A 21403-nucleotide genomic window follows, 5' to 3' on the forward strand; every position below is an offset into this window, starting at 1 on the left:
CAGTACATTTCAAGCACAAACTCAATACAAAGACTGTTAACTGTGAGTGGACGACCCAATTAAGCCTTACACTTGTTTACAACAGGGTCCACATTGTTCAATTCATCAAAACATTTAGAGACAAACAAATAGACACTTCTATGTAGTTAAAGAACAGAACAGGAATTCATCATATAGGAAGCGAAAAGGGAAAAAAATATATATACAGTGAGGGGAACAGGGGGATAAAAGAAAAGAAAACGAAAGACAGAGTGTAGGGCGCCTGCACACAACACCATGCGTTGATGCCATGTGTGCATATGTGCAGGCACCCAACACCACGTCCATACAAAAACATAGTACAATCCATAGTACAAAGACAGAGTGTAGGGCGCCTGCACACAACACCATGCGTTTATGCCATGTGTGCATATGTGCAGTCACCCAACACCACGTCCATACAAAAACATAGTACAATCCAGATAAAAATTCAGCTTTTACAGAGGCCAGTTTCGAATTGCAGCCATCCGTAGGTGCCCTTTGAGAGCAGTTTTGAAGGAGCCAAGGGATTCACATGTCTTAATGACTGTTGGTAGGGCGTTCCACATTTTGGTCGCATAGGAGCGAAAATAATTTAGTCCCTTGTTTGTGCCGAATCTGGGTTGTACATGGTTTGTTGCACTCCCTCTGGTGTTGTGGGTGTGGACTTCGTTTACATTAAGGAAGTATTTAGACAGGTACATGGGTATCTTGGTGGTGTATCTAATCTTGTGGACCAGACCCATTGCAAGATGCTGTACTCTGTCGTCGACCCTAAGCCATCCCAGCCTGTCAAAGTGGGCAGGGGTGAGGTGGGTTCGGGGGGTGAGGCCAAGTAGGAGCCTGACCAGTTTGTTTTGGGAGGTCTGGAGCCTTGTTTTAAGGGCCTTTGAGGTGCTGTGGTACCAGGAGGTGGATGCATAGTCAAAGAAACCTTGTACAAGGGCTCCTGTTAAGGTCTTCAAGGTGTTTTTGTCGACCAGTGAGGAGATCCTGTAGAGGAATCTTGTTCTTTGATTGACTTTTTTGATTACGTTGGTGGCCATCTTATCACCGGATAATTTCAGTCATGCTCTAGCAGTGAAGGTTCTGCCTGTGCTATTATTATTATTATTTTTTTTTTGTTTTTCTCTACTGACCTGAACAGTTAGTATTGCCGCCATGACTGTCTCTGTATCAAACAGTCACATTACATAATTATTAGCTATTACTAGTTATACTTTAGAAATAAGTAATATTACTTCCGAATCAGAATCAGAAGCCTTTATTGCCATGGAATGTAAACAACTAGTAGCCTATGTAAAAAAACAATAAAACAAAGAATGTATAGGGAAGGAAACCTCTTCAAATCATTAGCTCTCTATATAATTTAGTGCATGGTTGGGGAGAGACGAGACGAAGTTTCAGACAAGGTAAAAAGAGAAGCGAATGAAAACACGTCCCTTTATTGCTGTAGGCCTATAGGGTTTTAAACGCATGCTTTCTTTTCTATATTTGCGTGTCCCGATCTCTCTCTCTCTCTCTCTCTCTCTCTCTCGGCTAGGAAGCAATTAGGTTTCTGGTTATAACATTTGCCTTCATTTGCACATGCACAATCTGTCTGTGCGTTCTCCACCGGTAGGGGGCACACTATGACAGTGGTCGCTCTGCATGTGAACTTGAACTTCATCGAGGCTATACTTTATCACTTCATGTATAATAAGGCTCGCCTTGACCGCCCCACACCGTCGTTCATTATCTAGGACGAATAAAGCTTAATACGTCTTATTATTATTATAGATTTTCCTTCGTTTGAGGCCTGTTATGTCAGATAAAATAGATATAAGGCTATACTTCAGAGAATATATAAACTAAGGCAAATTTGGCAACGTTAAAAAAAAGCATTCGTTTTTTTTTTACCTCAGTACAGAACATTAAAAACATTTTATCACTAGTTGTAGGGTCATTATCTAAAATAAAAGTTTAATTACTATTTGTAAGGTCATTATCTAAAATAAAAGTGTGTAGGACTAAATTATAAGGGCTTTATAGAGACCTACTTATGATCTGTGTTCTATTTATTTTAATTATAGGCCACATAACGAGTTAAATTGTAGGCCTATACACATAGCATCCTTTGAATAAGCTCATAGGCTTATAGACTATTGCGCAAAATGTTTAACATGCATGTTTAGTATACCGTAATCAACATGCAGTGAGCATGTTACAAATAGCTATAATTAGTAGGCTACTCGACGTTACGCGATATCGGTGTAGGCCTATTGTCAAGATGTTATTCATTATATTTGAGAATGCAGGGTATTATACCGCAAATAGTTTTTTTCTAAAAGTCAAAGTTGGTTTTAACGAGATAATTCTGCTACTATAATACTGGGAGTGGTAATTGATTAATTAGCCGAACAAACATGCTGGTTAATTATTTCCCCCCAACTACACTGAAATAGATCTGGGCTTAATGTGGTTCCTACCGGTTGGCTACAGCTGTTTGGGATTCTGCTCTGTTGGTGAGAGAGAGAGAGAGACACACACACACACACACACACACACACACGCACACGCACACGCACACACACACACACACACACACACACACACACAGTATATAGAAAATATAACGCATCAAAGTAAAACATGTAATCTAAAGAGACTGGAAATAAGATATTTCTTTAGATGTTTTTTGAATATTGGCCTAAGGATAATGGAGGGTTTAATTGAAGCATCTATAGGGAGTTCCATAGATGAGGGCCTCTACATTTGATGAAAGATTGATGTTTGGAAGTTTACCATTTCATACATGAATATCACCTTTGCAGCAGACCTGTGCTTTTATCATAACAGTTACCATAACCTCCCACGGGGCAGCACACCTAAACCAATGACTAGTCTAAACTATAAGTATGCACCCCAGGCACCTTAAACAGGAAATACGTTTGCTGCAACCATGAGACCCGTTTCTGAATTCGTCAGAAATAGCCCATAAGTCTTTGCGTTTGTGTGTGCATAAGTTCCTCTTTCTCTTGCTGTGTTGCCTGCAGTTTTGCAAGAGAAACAAGTGGCCAGTTCTATGAGAACAAGCACAAATGAAAATAGCTGATCTACAAGCTCACTGCAGCGACACATGTTGAGGTTGTACATCTGCTATTTAAAAACACATTGAGAATGAATTGAAATATTTTGAATATTCTTTAAACATTTTAATGAAAAAGGCACAAGATCATTTCAGATGGATGTCTGTGGACAATTACATATTCATGTGATCAGATGGATGTCTGTGGACAATTACACATTAATCTGTCTGTGGACAATTAAATTACATATTAATCTGTCTGTGGACAATTACATATTAATCTGATCAGATGGATGGATGTCTGTGGACAATTACACATTAATCTGTCTGTGGACAATTACATATTAATCTGTCTGTGGACAATTACATATTAATCTGATCAGATGGATGTCTGTGGACAATTACATATTAATCTGGAAGAAATGTGGGAAACCAATGGTTTAAACAACTACCAATAATGTATTTGCAAGTGACTTTACAGAAAAAAACAAGTCAAAGGTTGCTTATAATAAGCAGACATGGCAACACTGCCTGAAGGAAGCAAAGCACACACACAAGGAGCCCCAGTACCTTGGCTGTCATGTGACACACATCATGTGACTTCTTTCAGGAAGTGCACTAGTTTCCATTGCAAACAATTCATGCCATATAATTATGAGCACAGCGATTAAGGCTCCTGTTTCTGTAACATCTGCTCAAATGTTCTCCCAGTTGGTGTAGGATCCATTAGAAGAGAGGCATTATTTGTATTATTATTACCAGTATTTTCTTTGACCACCTGGTTGAGAAACACAGCTTCTAGAAGGTGACCACTTATAAGGTGACACAGGGGCACTGAGAAGGAACTAGACACAGGGAACCAGGGAGCAAACCCTTAATTCTTACCAGCAGCAGAAGAACAGAGACAAACTTGTAACATCTACTATAATAGCATCACTGGTATGTTCATGATTTCAACTGCTCACTTTGACTTCTGATAAATAAATAACACTCAAACTGGATCAAAGACTGGACATCCATCTGTTGCAATGTTCTGTGTGTGTACTGCGTAGGATCACTCCCATACCTGCGAAGTAACTGCAAAGGAGACTGGAAACTGGGAAAAATGGCAGTTACAGACTACAGTTGGTATGTACTATAATCTTTTTCACCTGGGATATGATTGCAGTTCATTATTTCTTTGTATGGAAGAGTTTTGTGAAGTTTGATATAAGAGGCCTGTCTAATTCTATACAGACCTGTCTAAACGTACACCTGTCCATCTCTGGTTGAATGACCTGCTAAAGTCGTTCACCCTGAGCCCACCTTGGTTAATTTATACCTAGCCGCAATTTGCAACTCTAGATTTTTTTATAATGGGATGAATCTAGAGTTGCAATACCCTCCATTGACTCCCCACTCATCTTTTTTGGTTTGCGATCTGCTTGTCTTAAACGACGTTAAACTCACCAACATTGCAGCTGTAGTCCAAGCTTGAATTATCCTCTTTCAATCTGCCGAGCTTGTTTTTCATAAAAATCCACCGTAGAGATGTTATGAGCTACTTTCTGTCAAGACATCCTCTGCAAGTGATTATTTTTCGAAGTGCTGGAGTTTGGAAGCACTCGTCGTACGTCACTGAACATCCCTGCGTTCCACCTGTTTCGAATTTGCACATAAATTACATAATGCAGGAGGCAGCAGCGCGACCCATTAACAAAAACGAGTGCTTCCAAACTGCAACACACTTGCAGAGGATGTCTTGACAGAAAGTAGCTCATAATATCTCTACGGTGGATTTTTATGAAAAACAAGCTCGGCAGATTGAAAGAGGATAATTCAAGTTTGTACTACAGCTGCAATGTTGGTGAGTTTAACGTCGTTTAAGACAAGCAGATCGCAAACCAAAAAAGATGAGTGGGGAGTCAATGGAGGGTATTGCAACTCTAGATTCATCCCATTATAAAAAAATCTAGAGTTGCAAATTGCGGCTAATTTATACCTGTCTATCTCTGGTTGAATGACCTGCTGTAAAGTAGTTAACCCTGAGCCTACCTTGGTTCATTTACCTGCTGTAAAGTTGTTCACCCTGAGCCTACCTTGGTTCATTTACCTGCTGTAAAGTCGTTCACCCTGAGCCTATCTTGGTTCATTTACCTGCTGTAAAGTCGTTCACCCTGAGCCTACCTTGGTTAATTTACCTGCTGTAAAGTAGTTCACCCTGAGCCTACCTTGGTTCATTTACCTGCTGTAAAGTCGTTCACCCTGAGCCGAAACCTGGTTCATTTCAAGTTGATTCACTTTATCTGAGTGTGTTGTACTCCTGCAGCAATGCCTGTGTTTATGACAATGGGACACTTGTGTTTTGAACTAATTCTGACATAAGAGTGCAGGTTTCAGTAGCATATAGATAGGCATACCATATTCTGAATTACCAAAAAGAGGACACATGCGCGCATGCATGTGCGTGTGCGCATGCATGTCGTGGATGTGCATGTGTCGTGCGCGTTTGAATTAAATTCATTTGTCAAAAAAGTTTGGCTCCTAAATTTGATCAACTATGCTCTATATTAGTTATGTATTTATTTAAAGCAGTGGCTCTCAAAGGTGTGATCCAGGGACCCTCATGGTTGCTTGAGGGGACTGATCTACATCCACACGTGAGCTTGTAAATCGGCTAGTTGAACTATTCAAAAATGTTTTTGTTTCAAAATAGGGCCTTAAATATCTTCAGATACCACACAACGACAACATTCATTACAAGACTAAGAACAGGTCACTAGAGACAGAGAATTCATGACATGCAGTAATAGCAAAGTCAGCAAAAGTGCATTAGTGGGCAGTATGTGCAAAAAGGGCAAGAATAAAGTGCTATTTGCTGTTCAGTAGTTGAATAGCAGCTGGGACAAATGATAATTTGAACCGATTGGTCTTTGTGGCGTTGCACCCTCAGCCGACGACCTGAGGGAAACAGTTCAAACTCAGACCAAAGTGGGTGATCCGATACCTCCAGGAGGGAGGAGGTTCTCTTAAGCATCTGCCTCTTGTACAGATCTATGAGTTGGGCTTTGGGTTCTCCCAGAAACTGGCCACTTTGACGAGGCTGCTGAGCCTGTTCTTGTTTGCTAAGGTCAGGTTACCGTACCAGGCAACCATACAAAACATGAGAACAGATTCAATAAAACTTCTATAAAAAAGAGTCATCATAACAGATGAGACATTAAAGGAACGCATTTTCCTCAGAAAAAAAAGGCGGCGCTGGATTTTTTTAGAAGTGGAGGCAACATGAGAGTCAAATGAGAGTTGGTTGTCCAAAACGACACCCAAGTATTTGTAGCTCTCTACGACTTCAATTTCTGTGCTCTTAATGAGTGTAGGAGCAGGACTGGGATTCCACTGTAGATTTAGGAGAAACTCCCGCGTCAACACTCAAAACGAGCTTGTAGAGCGGCTATTTGAATTTAAATCCTGAATATTTATTTTGCTATTTTTATATATTCTATTGGAATCCTTAAACGTTTATTTAATTCCAACTGCATTTATGTAATGTTAACTTTATGAACTAAATACAAATACACTGGACATAAAAAAAGGACAATAATACTAATAATACTAGTAATTAGCTGAAATTAGCTGTAAAATACTAATACTAAATACTATATCAGTATTCTGGTATGAACCTGAGGGCCACATTAAGTGAAGGTAGGGGCCCCTGCGTGGCCCCCGGTCCGTCATGTATGCTGTATGTGATTGTGCATGGTCATTTTTAAGTATATGATTACGTTGATGGTTATTTCATCATACGTAAACATACGCAGCAGCCAGACGGTCATCCTGGATGGTTAGAAAACAATCTGAGAAACGCATCGTCAAAAAATGAAGGAGAAACAGCGCCCTCTGTTCCTTGACTTTGACATTGAGTCTTAACGGTCTGTTTGTGTCTCAATCAAATCAATCAATCAAAATAAAAAAGAGAGCACTTAAGTTCTACAACCACCTAAAATAAAGTGACCTAGATGCACTCCATAACAAGGCACTCACACACAGTGAAACTCTAGAGAGATGCCCCCTCAGCCAGCTGGCCCTGGAACTCCGGGCACAAACACAAACAGAGCCACGAGATAGAAAACCCATTGGACTAAACCAAATTATAAAACGGCAAAAGGAAAACTATCTGACACATTGGAAAGAAGCAACACAAAAGCAGAGTAAACTAGAATGCTATCTGGCCCTAAACAGAGAATACACAGTGGCAGAATACCTGAGCACCGTGACCGACCCAAAACAAAGACAAATCTTAACTAGGTACAGACTCAGTGAGCACAGTCTCGCAATCGAGAAAGGCCGTCATAGGCAGACCTGTATCCCAAGAGAAGACAGACTATATATGCACCCACTGCACAATAAACGAAGTGGAAACCGAGCTACACTTCCTAACCATTCCACTGTACCAAGACATCAGAGACGCATACTGTCTGTCCACTGTACCAAGACATCAGAGAGACATACTGTCTGTCCATTGTACCAAGACATCAGAGACACATACTGTCTGTCCACTGTACCAAGACATCAGAGACACATACTTCCCACTTCCAACACACAGAGATTTTGAAAACATGAACAATGACAAAAAACTCCCATATCTGCTGGGCGAAGTAGCCTACTGTAACTCAAGTAAAGTACAAATAACTATTTACTTAGGTGCAGTGTGAATGTGAATTATGATGAATTCTTGTTCTTGTGGCATACTCGTTGAATATCACTCAACACCCCATGCGTACCACCTGTTTTGCTGTTCTGCTGTGTATGCTTTGTAATTATTTAATATATAATATATGAACGTTGGATCTGTCTGTTTTCCTATTATCTGACTGCACTGGCAGTGCTTATGTCCTTATTTGTGCAAGGAATTATTGTACTTCTGTTTATGTGGAAATACTTCTGTTTATGTGGTTAGGCATGCTAAAATGCCTAACCGAGTTTGAATTCACTGGTGCAGTGGTGCACCTCAGGTTCAGGTTTATTTGTCATTTGTATAGATACAGAGTATACATACAATGAAATTTGTTTTGCTCAGAGCACTCTCAATCTTACATACACAGGACATAAACAACATCTATAGTGCAAGAAAAAGACAAAAAACAGGAAAAGAAAAGTGCAAGTGAAGTGAAGTGCAGTGCAATACAGATCGAGGTCAGCTGTTCAGCAGCCTGACTGCCTGGGGGTAAAAACTGTTACTGAGACGGGTGGTATGAGATTTGATGCTCTGGTAGCGTTTTTTGGAAGGGAGTAGTTTGAACAGGGTATTTGCGGGGTGGCTGGTGTCTTCCATGATGTTGTGGGCTTTTTTCATACAGCGAGTGGTGTAGATGTTGTGGAGACTGGGTAATTCTGTAGTGCCGATGATTTTAGCTGCTGTTTTAATGGTCCTCTGCAACCTGTTGCAATCCTGAGTGGTCGTGTTACCGTACCACACTGTGATAACAGCCAGTTAAGACACTTTCAATTATACAGCGATAAAAGTTCACTAGTCCTTTTGTACTTAAGCCACATTTTTTAAGGCGCCTCAGAAAGTACAGTCGCTGCTGCGCCTTCTTGAGGATGTACTCGTTGTTGAGTGACCATGTGAATGTGTCTGTGATGTGTATGAGTGACCATGCATGTGAATGTGTCTGTGATGTGTATGCCCAGGAATTTAAAGTTATCGACTATGTCGACAGATGACCCTTTGATGGAAATGGGGGTGTGGATACCTTTGGACTTCCTAAAGTCTACAGTGATTTCTTTGGTCTTATTGGTGTTAAGTGAGAGGTTGTTGTTATCGCACCATAGAGTTAGATCCTCTATCTCCCTCCTATAGGCCCTCTCATCACCGTCGGTTACCAGTCCGATCACTGTGGTATCATCCGCAAATTTAATTATGATGTTATTCTCATATCTGGCGACACAATCAAAAGTAAACAAGCTGTACAGCAGAGGACTGAGGCAGCAGCCTTGGGGCGCACCCGTTCTGGTGAGAATTGTGGATGAGGTTCTCTCTCCTATGCGCACACACTGGGGCCTACCCGTCAGAAAATCAAATAGCCATTTACAGATGGAGCTGCCCACACCAAGGCCACTGAGTTTCAACACTAATTTAGATGGTACAATAGTGTTAAATGCGGAACTATAGTCTATGAACAGTAGTCTGACATAAGAGCTTTTCTTTTCTAGATGTACCAGGGCAGTGTGCAAAGCAAGAGAGATTGCGTCATCCACAGATCTATTTGAACAGTAAGCAAACTGTAAGGGATCAATACTAGCAGGAATGATGCTCTTGATATAAGAGATAACCATTTTCTCCAGGCATTTCATGAGAACAGAAGTCAAAGCAACAGGTCGATAATCGTTGAGACAGGTAACAGGTTTTTTCTTGGCAATGGGTACAATTATTGTTTTTTTAAAACACAATGGCACCACGCACAATGACAGGGACAGGTTAAATATGTCTGTATAGACCCATGACAGCTGGTTATAGCATGTCTTAAGGACACGAGAGGCTATCCCATCTGGCCCTGCAGCTTTATGAGCATTAACTTTTTGGAACGCTTTACTCACAGTCCTCTGCGCCACCTGCAGGTCCACCGCCTCAGGTGCGCTCTGCGCCGTAGCAGGGTCCGTGTTGTGAGCCTCGAAGCGGGCAAAAAAGTTATTCAGCTCGTCCGGTAAAGACGCGGAGGTGTCAGTGATATTTCCTGACTTGGGTTTATAGCCCGTAACCGCCTGTAGTCCGCTCCACATTCGCCGCGAGTCACAGCCGCTGTAGCTGAGTTCTAATTTGTCCCTGTACTGTCTCTTTGCGGCTTTGATAGCCTTTCTCAGTTCATACCTGGATCGCTTGTAGAGTTCGACATCCCCGGATTTGAAAGCGATGGTGCGCTCCCTCAGTTTGATGCATAGGCTATGTCATTGTTAATCCATGGCTTCTGGTTGGGATAGGAGCGAACGGAACGTACTGGAATGCAGATATCCACACAGAACTTGACGTAATCGCCGACAGAATCCGCATATTCATCCAGACTCGTGGCAGAGTCCTTGAAAATGGTCCAATCTGTCGCATCAAGACAGCCCTGAAGTTTGGTAACGTGTTCTGTGGACCAGCACTGTACCGATCTCACTGTGGGCTGCTCACACTTCACCTTCTGCTTAAAGGCAGGGAGTAGAAGCACGGCCAGGTGGTCGGATTGAGGGCGCGGTAGCGCTCTATAAGCAGCCTTGATGGTGGAGTAACAGTGATCGAGAGTTTTATTCCCTCTGGTTGGGCATTTGACATGTTGGTAGTACTTTGGTAACACAGTTTTCATGTTACAGTGGTTAAAGTCCCCCGCCACAATTGATACGGCCTCCGGGTGTATAGTCTCCTGTTTGCTAATGACGCCATACAGCTCATCCAACGCCTCGGCTGCCTTGACTTCTGGCGGAATGTAAACAGCCGTTAGCAATACACAGGGGAACTCCCTGGGGAGATAGAATGGTCTGCACCTTAATGTCAGATGTTCTAGTACTGGCGAGCAGTACTGTGAGGCAATAACCACGTCGGTGCACCAAGTGATCATTGATGAGGAAACAAACACCTCCTGCCCGTGACCGTCCTGGAACGGTCAGTGCGGAACACAGAAAACCCCTCCGGTTGTATCGCCCTGTCGGGTGTGTTTGAGCTCAACCACGACTCTGTGAAGCAAAACACAGCAGTTCTTTATATCCCGCTGTGAACGTAAGCGGCTGTGGAGGTCATCCAGCTTGTTCTCATCGAGAGACTGAACGTTAGCTTTGTCAAGCGTTTATACGAAACACAACTGCTGTTTTAGCCTGAGACATACAGTATATCTATGCCTGATTAGTACTGATATCATTATTAAAGTGGTCTCACATTTATGTATTTATTTAAACTAAAGGACTAATACCAAAAGGCCTGTATTCCAAATTTGACTTATATGTAAGGCTACAAACGTTGTTGGCATAACATTACTTGAAATATCCTGGTAAAAAAAAAAATACTCAATTTGTCGAACGTTTTTGAAAATAGCAGATCTACAAGTTTCTATGTAGATCAGATATGTAGACAAAATATTTGGCTCTGAGATATAAGTTGAAAGTATAATACAGTTAAGTTTTTTATTTTATTTTGGTAATTTAAAAAAAGGGAAAACAGATTAATACAGTGCCTGCATTGTTTTAGCAAGAGAAACATTGACCAAAAAGGTGTAGGCTGAAGCCTTAGCTTATTGTGCCGATCCTATAAGCAAAGCGAACAACAGAGGGAAAAAAAACAAAGAAAGACAGGATGAAACAGTTAACAGGAACAAGACAGAACAGAAAAGAAAACTAAAAAACAAAACAAAGAAATGAAAGAAACTAAACTAAACATATCAATGTTCTATAGGCCTATGTATCTACTATTTTTTTCACCGAATACGTGTAGCCTACTCAAGTAAAAAGTACCTAAAAATAAGTTTTGAGGTCACTGTTACGAAGGCTTTCACTTAGAGCTATAGGTTATGGAGATAACCTATAGTCCCAGACTCCCATATATGGAGACAACGGCGATATCCAGCGCTGACATCATATTAATGTAGAAACCCCAAAGATGGATATTCACAGACAGTGGTGACATCATCGTGACACTAGATTTGCACATCATAAAAGCTTCTAGACCTCAGATGTCAACCAACGCACACGTTATCTCCAACGATCTCAAATACCCAGTCTACAGCCAGGACCCAAGCAATTAAGACACAAGATACAGAACATAGTAGCCTACACAAGACCGAAGACGAGACTGAAGACTCAAGATCACCTCAACACATGAGTAGGCTAGTCAGCCTACGTTTTCCACACTGATGTGTAAGAAATCTATGATATAAAGACAAGGTCTTGGTTATCTCGTTTCTTTAATACCGGTATATATTTTATCCCACAATTTTGCAACCCATTTTTTCACCCAGTGTCAATTATTTAATGTAATCCTGGGCGCTACACTTCCTCTGCCAACCTGGGGGGGGGGGGGGCAGCCGACTGACCTCAATATGCAAGCTTCTATGCATGAGGAGTCCAAGCTGCTTTTCACCTGACAGAGGGGGATTTCCCCGGCCGGTCGTAGCACGTGGAACACGTTTAGAGACCAGGATTACTGCATGTTTTTTGTGAGGGTACCTATACCTATCCTAGGGGACACGAGGAGAACATGCAGAACGAGAACATCTCGTTTCTAAGGGCAACGGTTCCAAACGGGAAGTTCAAAAGAGTTACGCAAGCCACACACGTGATGATTATTTCCGGTTGTTACATAATAACTGGTGATTATCGAATGCTGTGACACCAAGCAGCTCGTTTTTATGCAAATGCCGTTTGTGGTTGGGTCTGAGTTGGTCTATTGATTGATCATATATGACAATCCATTTAACATCAACATTTTACTTATTTATATTTTGATCATTTTGGAGAGAAAAAAAAAACATTGAGTCACCGAATTGTACAGGTCACCAGTGTTTGTGTACCATGGGTACGGAGTTGGGTTCAATGGGTTGGGTGTTTAGTGTTTACACAGAAACACTCTACATGTCGCGTTTTATTAGTCCAATAATGTAACTATATCTGCTCATCTATCGTCGATCAGCTTTATAATCCATAAATACATAATACATCATTCGTAATGAACTGCAAACGTGAAGAATTAATTCATATTTCTGCACGGAAATTCATGTAGCCTATCTTCAGTTTACTCACTAGCGTTGGCAGGTGAGTAACACATTCATTCAATAATAATGCACTTATTTTCAATGTTGTTGTTTACTGCGGTGCGCGCTCGCCCACAAGAACTAGAGTGGCAGCTTCTAGATGTGTTCCTATGTGTCCGCGTGGTCGAGCATCCCAATATTAGCCTCAATAATAAGGTTTTAGATTGTTATTGCAACATATATTGTTGATGGCAGATTGATGCGTTGACAACTAGTGTACAGTAGCGGCTACACACACACACACACACACACCCACACACACACACCATAATAAACAACCCTTTCTTTCTATTATAAACTATATTTTATATAGGCTACTCTGAATCCGATCAGCCTTGTGGATATCATATGACAGGTTGAACTTTACACTGTTGATATAATTTACCTGAAAGGGTAATACAAGGGACAAAATGGACCCTTATAGTGCCTGTGTGTGTGTGTGTGTGTGTGTGTGTGTGTGTGTGTGTGCGTGCGTGCGTGCGTGTTGGGAGGGGGATATTATAAATGAAATCACACACTACAGTATATTTATACCATTATGCAGGATACATACATCAAAAGATTTGTACTCATTCTTTCCATTTTATCTGGTGTATAATGTGAGCCTAGGTTCATTGTGTACCTGGTATCCTTTACTTTAATATTACATGTATGTTATTATTTTGATAGTAGTTGTTCTTTAGATGGATGCTAGGTTCTGTCATCCTATAGTGTACTGAGACACTACACTGTCTCTCTGCATTCTACAGTATGTGATCCTATAGTTTACTGAGACACTACACTGTCTCTCTGCATTCTACAGTATGTGATCCTATAGTTTACTGAGACACTACACTGTCTCTCTGCATTCTACAGTATGTGATCCTATACTTTACTGAGACACTACACTGTCTCTCTGCATTCTACAGTATGTGATCCTATAGTTTACTGAGACACTACACTGTCTCTGCATTCTACAGTATGTGATCCTATAGTGTACTGAGACACTACACTGTCTCTCTGCATTCTACAGTATGTGATCCTATAGTTTACTGAGACACTACACTGTCTCTCTGCATTCTACAGTATGTGATCCTATAGTTTACTGAGACACTACACTGTCTCTCTGCATTCTACAGTATGTGATCCTATAGTTTACTGAGAAACTACACTGTCTCTCTGCATTCTACAGTATGTGATCCTATAGTTTACTGAGACACTACACTGTCTCTCTGCATTCTACAGTATGTGATCCTATACTTTACTGAGACACTACACTGTCTCTCTGCATTCTACAGTATGTGATCCTATAGTTTACTGAGACACTACACTGTCTCTCTGCATTCTACAGTATGTGATCCTATACTTTACTGAGACACTACACTGTCTCTCTGCATTCTACAGTATGTGATCCTATAGTTTACTGAGACACTACACTGTCTCTCTGCATTCTACAGTATGTGATCCTATAGTTTACTGAGACACTACACTGTCTCTGCATTCTACAGTATGTGATCCTATAGTTTACTGAGACACTACACTGTCTCTCTGCATTCTTATTTCTATGTGATCCTATAGTTTAGTGAGACACTACAGTCTCTCTGTATTGTATTCTATGTGATCCTAGTTTACTTACACACACAGTCTGTGTCTCTGCATTCTATGCATGCATGTGTTATGTCTACTCTACGCTCTGTTATAGTCCGGTCCGGCTCAGATTGGTTTTGGAGATGTCTCCAGTCTAAATGTTATATAATCTGGTCCTCATCCGGTCCTGTCCTGAGACATTATGGTTTTGGGGATGTCTCCAGTCTAAATGTTATAATCTGGTCCTTGTCTCCAGTCTAAATGTTATAATCTGGTCCTTGTCTCCAGTCTAAATGTTATAATCTGGTCCTTGTCTCCAGTCTAAATGTTATAATCTGGTCCTTGTCTCCAGTCTAAATGTTATAATCTGGTCCTTGTCTCCAGTCTAAATGTTATAATCTGGTCCTTGTCTCCAGTCTAAATGTTATAATCTGGCCCTTGTCTCCAGTCTAAATGTTATAATCTGGTCCTTGTCTCCAGTCTAAATGTTATAATCTGGTCCTTGTCTCTAGTCTAAATGTTATAATCTGGTCCTTGTCATAGTTTTGGGGATGTCTCTCTAGTCTAAATGTTATAATCTTGTCCTCAGACATGCTTTTGGGGATGTCTCTCTAGTCTAAATGTTATAATCTTGTCCTCAGACATGCTTTTGGGGATGTCTCTCTAGTCTAAATGTTATAATCTTGTCCTCAGACATGCTTTTGGGGATGTCTCCGGCGGCGGTGTGCCAGGTCTTCACTCTGGTGTCCATGTGCACGTCCATCGCGGACCCCAACTGGATCGACGTCTCGTACAGCAACAGCAGTCAGCCTGGTGGTGGAGACAAACAGATCATCTATGGAGTGGCTTTCACTCTGCGTGCCTCCCAGAACCTCACCGACACAGGTGGCACATCGCCTTATTTTATTTTCTTATATATTTTTTTATCCCACGATTTTGTCCCACCCATTTTCACCCCTGTGTCAATTATCTAATTGATTGATTGATTGATAATTTTATTAGACAATTTGATGCAAACAGTACAGGGTACAGTCAAGCACAGCATTGGTCCAAAAGGATGGTACCGAAGAAAGACCTTGCGGTCTTGTTTCCATTCGGGTCCCAACATTCATTCACAATGACAACAGTGACAACAAACAATACGTTTCTCAAACACACTAGATCTATATGTACAGGTTGGTATATAAATACATTAATAAAACAAAAAAAGGGGGGGGGGGGGGGGGAGAGAGCCAATCACCTTCTCTCCCTGATCATGTGATCCTGGGCTCTACACACCCTCCGCCAACCTAGTCTCCATATATGGGGGACATGGGGAGAGCAACGGACTTATAGGCTGTATTTTGCGTGTCTTAAGTACCAGGTCTTATTCCCTAACTTGAGTAAACTAAAGACCTGGAGGCGTGATCAATGCCTTTTGGCTATTCTGAGTGGCCAAAGAGCATTGAGCACACCTCCAATAATCATTTATCAGGCATTTCAAGCCACGTACCACTATTTGATGAGATTTAGCCTCTCAGACCCAAGACTTTATTTTGTCGTCGGATAGGATTTTGTCCACAATTCCATGCTGTGTTGATGTGGTACCATAGGAGAGATAACAGGCAAACCTTGATCAAAATAACATTTATTCTACATTATTTAAGTGTCTAGAAATGAAGTAACTCTTGAGAGTGTAAAATGAAACGTAAGGGTCCATTTGGTTTCATTTTACACTCTCTGGTTGCCAACTCTCCATCATTTAGCTGGGGACCACCTGGAACCCCCTCAAGGACCACTGGTTGAAAACCACTGGTCTTCTACAGTTACACGACCGAAACATTGTTGCACTTAATAAACTTCACTTCAACGTGCAAGTGGCAGTGTGCAGGTATAATCTATCTATCTATATCCTCGCCTCACCAGGCTTTCCACCACCTCGGAGGAAAGCCTGGTCTCTGTTTCAAAAGTCCGTATGATACTGTCGGGAGCGGATGATATCGTTACGTCATGTTCTAGTATTGTTTTGTAGTCGACAGACAGGAACAACAGGCGGCGGCAAATTCCTCTTCCCTCTCAATAAAAGCTCTCGTAGCCTGTAGCTTTTATTATTCCTGACTGTCGACTACAAAACAATACTACAACATCGTCTGTCTGTCTGTCTGTCTGTCTGTCTGTCTGTCTGTCTGTCTGTCTGTCTGTCTGTCACAGCTCCTCTAGGCGGGTTGAATGGGTGGGGCATGTGGCTCCTGTACGCGCTGGCGGCTCTCTGCTACACCACGGTCCTGCTTAGCTCCTCCTCCCTGCTGTTGGACTTCCTGGCTGGGGCCTCCTCCCGGCCACGCCTACTGGGGACGCTCTACATCATCACAGGTAAGGAAACCCCTCCCTCCATCTGACCACCTACATCACTGCTAGGGTTGGGATCCCACATTGAAGAACCAGGAATCGGTTCCATCACTTTTTGTAACCATTTCTGGAACCGGTTTATCAAACTGTCAGAGCTGGTATGTGGACTTGTCAACATGTCATCATTTATTTCTTACCTTTCCAACGGACACCGTCTATTGGAAAGTGATGACTTGAAGGGCCAGCTGTGCCAGGGGTTGTGTAATCTAGAGAAAGGTGAAGAGTGTGTCTGAAAGTTGAGGGATTGGTGTGTTCTCTCCTGGCCCAGACCAGCGCTCTATAGCTTCTGCATTGGACTTGTTTACTTGTTGTGTGTTGTTGCATTTCACTCTTGTAAGTCACAACCGTTGTGATACCGAACCGATCATAATGTTGTAACACAGGATATGTGGACACACACAAGGCCTTATCTCCATGGACACAGACCTGACAGACATTCCATGTCCTCTGTCTGGGTGGTGGCCTCAGGGGGGATGGGAAATCTTTGTGATAGGAACTTAGAATAGCTTAAGTTAGTTTAGATGTTTTTATTATCCACAAGGGAAAATCGTTTAGCTCGGGTCAACGCATACACCCTCAAGAGGTAAAGATCTATATGGGTTCAAGGTTGTACTTTAATATCTTGTATTAATATATAGATTGAAGAGCATAATCAAATCAAATGTACATGTGCAAATACTTCTTGGTATATTGTGTATACCAGCATATATATATATATATATTATTATTTTCCCCCCCCCCCAGTGGCTGCTACCTACCTTAGTGCAAACAGCTTGTCACAGTGTATCCTATCTATGTGCAATAGATTATTTATGTTCAACTTCACAGTGTATTCTATGTACATCCATTTGGTTCACCTGGAACCCAAGGACCACTGGTTGAGAACCGCTGTACTGACGCTGTCTATCTGCCCTGCCCTGTCTATCTGCCCTGCCCTGTCTATCTGCCCTGCCCTGTCTATCTGCCCTGCCCTGTCTATCTGCCCTGCCCTGTCTATCTGCCCTGCCCTGTCTATCTGCCCTGCCCTGTCTATCTCCTCTGCCCTGTCTATCTGCCCTGCCCTGTCTATCTGCCCTGCCCTGTCTCTATCTCCTCTGCCCTGTCTATCTGCCCTGCCCTGTCTATCTGCCCTGCCCTGTCTATCTGCCCTGCCCTGTCTATCTGCTCTGCCCTGTCTATCTGCCCTGCCCTGTCTCTATCTCCTCTGCCCTGTCTATCTGCCCTGCCCTGTCTATCTCCTCTGCCCTGTCTCTATCTCCTCTGCCCTGTCTATATCTGCCCTGCCCTGTCTATCTGCTCTGCCCTGTCTATCTGCCCTGCCCTGTCTATCTCCTCTGCCCTGTCTATCTGCCCTGCCCTGTCTATCTCCTCTGCCCTGTCTATCTGCCCTGCCCTGTCTATCTCCTCTGCCCTGTCTATCTCCTCTGCCCTGTCTATATCTCCTCTGCCCTGGACATGCAGCGGCTGTCATCGTGTCTGTACTGGCCGTGTGTGTGGCCTGCCTGTACGTCATCCGTCACAACCTCCACCAGGGGGCATCAGCGAGGCGCTGGGGGTCACTGTCAACTATAGGTAGACCTGTTACAATTATTATATCCGCAGTTATCTGAGATAATCACAGTTATTTTTGCATAAGCGTTTCCATTTTGAAACATCTTCATGTGCTTTAGAATATTTTCCCAAATTAGCGGGAAATAGCACATAGAAGCTTGCGTATCGTCTATTTCCACTAAGACCCCACGCTGTAGAGGGCTGAACCACGTCAAACACTCGCCACTCTATAATCCTAAAATGTCCCTTATGGTCCTGACAGCGACGGGAGCGGTTCCGTTGGTTCCGCCGGCGGTGCGGATCAGCCCGGGGGACAGTTTCTGGATCTGCTTCACGGGGCTGCTCTTCTCCTGCCTGGCCGTGGTCATTCACGTCACCCCCTCTTCCTCCTCCGCCTCGGACCCGCGACACCAGGAGGACACGGAGCCCCTCGTCATCCATGGGGAGGAAGGAGGTGGACCGGGGGACACTTGAGTCTCTGGGAGGAGCACTTCACCAGGGTCGAGATCCAGAGGGACCTGGGGGAGCCGGATCCGTAAGTGACTGACCAGGACCAGGAATCGCATTCCATCACATTTTGGGATGGTTTCCGGAGCCAGGTTTTTATCAAGCTGGTTCAGGTCTGCTGTACAATTAAGTCCAATGTCAGTGATTCTCTGACTTATTCATTTCAAGAACCACCAATAACTCTGAGTGTACTAATGTAACCAAATATTTGTATTTGGTTATTAATATCTCATAGTTATGGGGTTCTGTCATGTTCTGGGTTCTGTTTCATGAAAAAGTGTGAGCACCACTTATCAGTGGTGCTCACAACGTGTCACGAAGCGACGCGTTGTTGTGAGCTTGTAGATCTGGGTTTTTTTAAACATTTGTTTGTACTTTACGTATACTTTGTATTATATGTATTATATTGTGGTACGGTATTGCTACTTTTACTTAACCCATTCTGACCGGGCACCCATTTTGGTGTTGGCATCATGTTATGCTTTAGCTATTGAAAAATAGCAGATCTACAAGCTCATATCGCGCCACCGAGTGGCGCGATACGAGCTTGTAGGTCTGCTATTTTTGAAAAATCGAAGAGCGACTGACATTTTTTAGAATCTGATCTCAGGTCAGAATGGGTTGTTCAGACCAGTGTGTGTCCAGTGGAAACCTCGTATGAATCTGATCTCAGGTCAGAATGGGTTAACTTTCAGTTTTTACAGTGTTGTTGTTGACCTTGCCCGAGTTGTCTCAAAGGTCTGAGGTTAATTGTCCAAATTATTACAGGAACAAAATTGCACGTTTGTTTGTTCCATGTTTCAATGGAACCTCTTAAAAAGCATTAACATATTTGTTTTCATGTCAAGGACCCCAGAATGAATGTATTTGGCCGCAGCAGACCCCATTCTGAAAATGATTTGTGCCAGGGACCTCCATACAAGATTTGTGTTAAGATATTTAGAGAATATCCACCACTTTTCACATTTTCTCAAGATATTTTAACTGATTGTGGTGCTATATTAACTTATATTGTCGGGGACCCCCTCATGGACCCTGCTTTGAGAACCACTACATTTGATGAAGTGAGTGTCTGTCTCTTTCTTTTATTAATATTGCACTGATACGGTCAACCATGTGGTCGATGATTATTATTATAGACATGCAGTAAAGGCCGTGTCGGGCTCGGGAGTCGAACCCACGTCAGACTGCGACTGGATTACCAGTCGGGTGCCCAGACGGTTACGCCACCGCCCGGGCCGTCGATGATTTTATTAATTCATTTGTTTTCTTCTATGTACGGTATTTAGTATTTATTATTATTTTCATGGTCTGCTGGTGGACATGACATGAAGCTTGTGGAGTTATCTTTCTGTTTAGTCACACCTTCATAAACAGCTGGTTGTTTCCATGTCTAAAATATTTTTTGGGCAAAATTATGTTTTTTGACGTTTACTTTTATGAATATGGTTAAGCATTGTAAATGTAAACCCTATTTCTAAATAGGCTATACACGACGTCTTATGGGGCGCAGGTTGATATGAGCAGGTGCTCTAAGCCTTTGATTAGGCAGTGGTCTGATATAGACCTGATCAGTCATTAACCAGAAATAACACCACTGAATTCAGCGATTGACCAATCGGAATCAAGCATTCAGCCAAGCGGTGTAATACATTGTCATTGTAGGGCAGACAACTTGAATGTCCAAATCCGTTATACTTAAAACCCACACACACTTAACCACTTTAAACCTGCACTAGAAGCTTGCTTTGTGAGATGGTAGATCAGCAAAAAAAAAGGCATTATTTTATGAAAAAAAGAGGAAGATGAAGATGGTAACAGTGAAGATACTGTATATTCACACTGTCATATTTGACATTATGACATGTGATTTAAAGTAGTAGTAGTGCTATACTGCAAACCATTCAATACATTTAAATGGGACTCACTGCAGTCATCAAATGCCAGTACCTGTGTTTTATTTGTTTTCAGTCAAAACAACTACAAGCTGAGTAATATCTTCTAATTTAATTATTGGTGTTTTTAATACAAAGTTAATTTTTCTGTCATGGATATTTATATTGTGTTATAGGTTCATGGATATCTGCTAATGACACATCTGTATTGATTGAAAGCAAGAAGCAGATTCAGTAACAACAATCAGTCACAACGTGTAGCCATAATGAAGCATATAATATGGAATATAGAAATTCCACCAACTGCCTGCAACGTTGTTTTGTGTTGTATTATGTTGTTTGAGTGGTGCTCAGCTTCACCCTTCCTCTCTCGGTGCAAGCGACATGAAGTGACAGATGATCTCAGTGATGTCACATTTTATTGATGAATGACATTATATATACATACAGTGAGACAATTTCATTGGGACTCAGGTGTGTGTGTGTGTGTGTGTGGGGGGGGGGGGGTCAGTCTCAGTGGAGGAAAAAGTACTATACTCAAGGTTTTTACTTAAGTAACATACTGCAATATAGTATTACTATGTTACAAGTCCGGAATTCAAAATGTACTTTAGTAAAACTACAAAGGTATTGGCATTAAAATGTACTTAAAGTTC

At 42.0% G+C, this 21403-nt stretch overlaps 1 protein-coding gene across 2 annotated transcripts; it reads left to right on the top strand.

The window, feature by feature from the left end:
• The first annotated feature begins 4194 nt into the window (after positions 1 to 4194).
• LOC308312937 (uncharacterized protein) lies at positions 4195 to 20663 on the top strand. 2 transcript variants are annotated; one of them, XM_080759743.1, is made up of 5 exons: positions 4195 to 4213; positions 15100 to 15291; positions 16597 to 16758; positions 18256 to 18366; positions 18608 to 20663. In XM_080759743.1, exons 2-5 carry the CDS (start codon positions 15102 to 15104, stop codon positions 18817 to 18819), a joined length of 675 nt encoding a protein of 224 aa, XP_080615869.1. In that variant the 5' UTR covers positions 4195 to 4213; positions 15100 to 15101; the 3' UTR covers positions 18820 to 20663. The 2 variants fall into 2 exon arrangements, with proteins under 2 accessions (XP_080615869.1, XP_080615868.1); XM_080759742.1 differs by lacking the exon at positions 4195 to 4213 and adding an exon at positions 12629 to 12841.
• The last annotated feature ends 740 nt before the right edge of the window (positions 20664 to 21403 follow it).

Source organism: Protomyctophum bolini, assembly GCF_963924005.1.
Source record: "Protomyctophum bolini genome assembly, chromosome: 3".
In the NCBI taxonomy this organism is placed as follows: Eukaryota; Metazoa; Chordata; class Actinopteri; order Myctophiformes; family Myctophidae; genus Protomyctophum; species Protomyctophum bolini.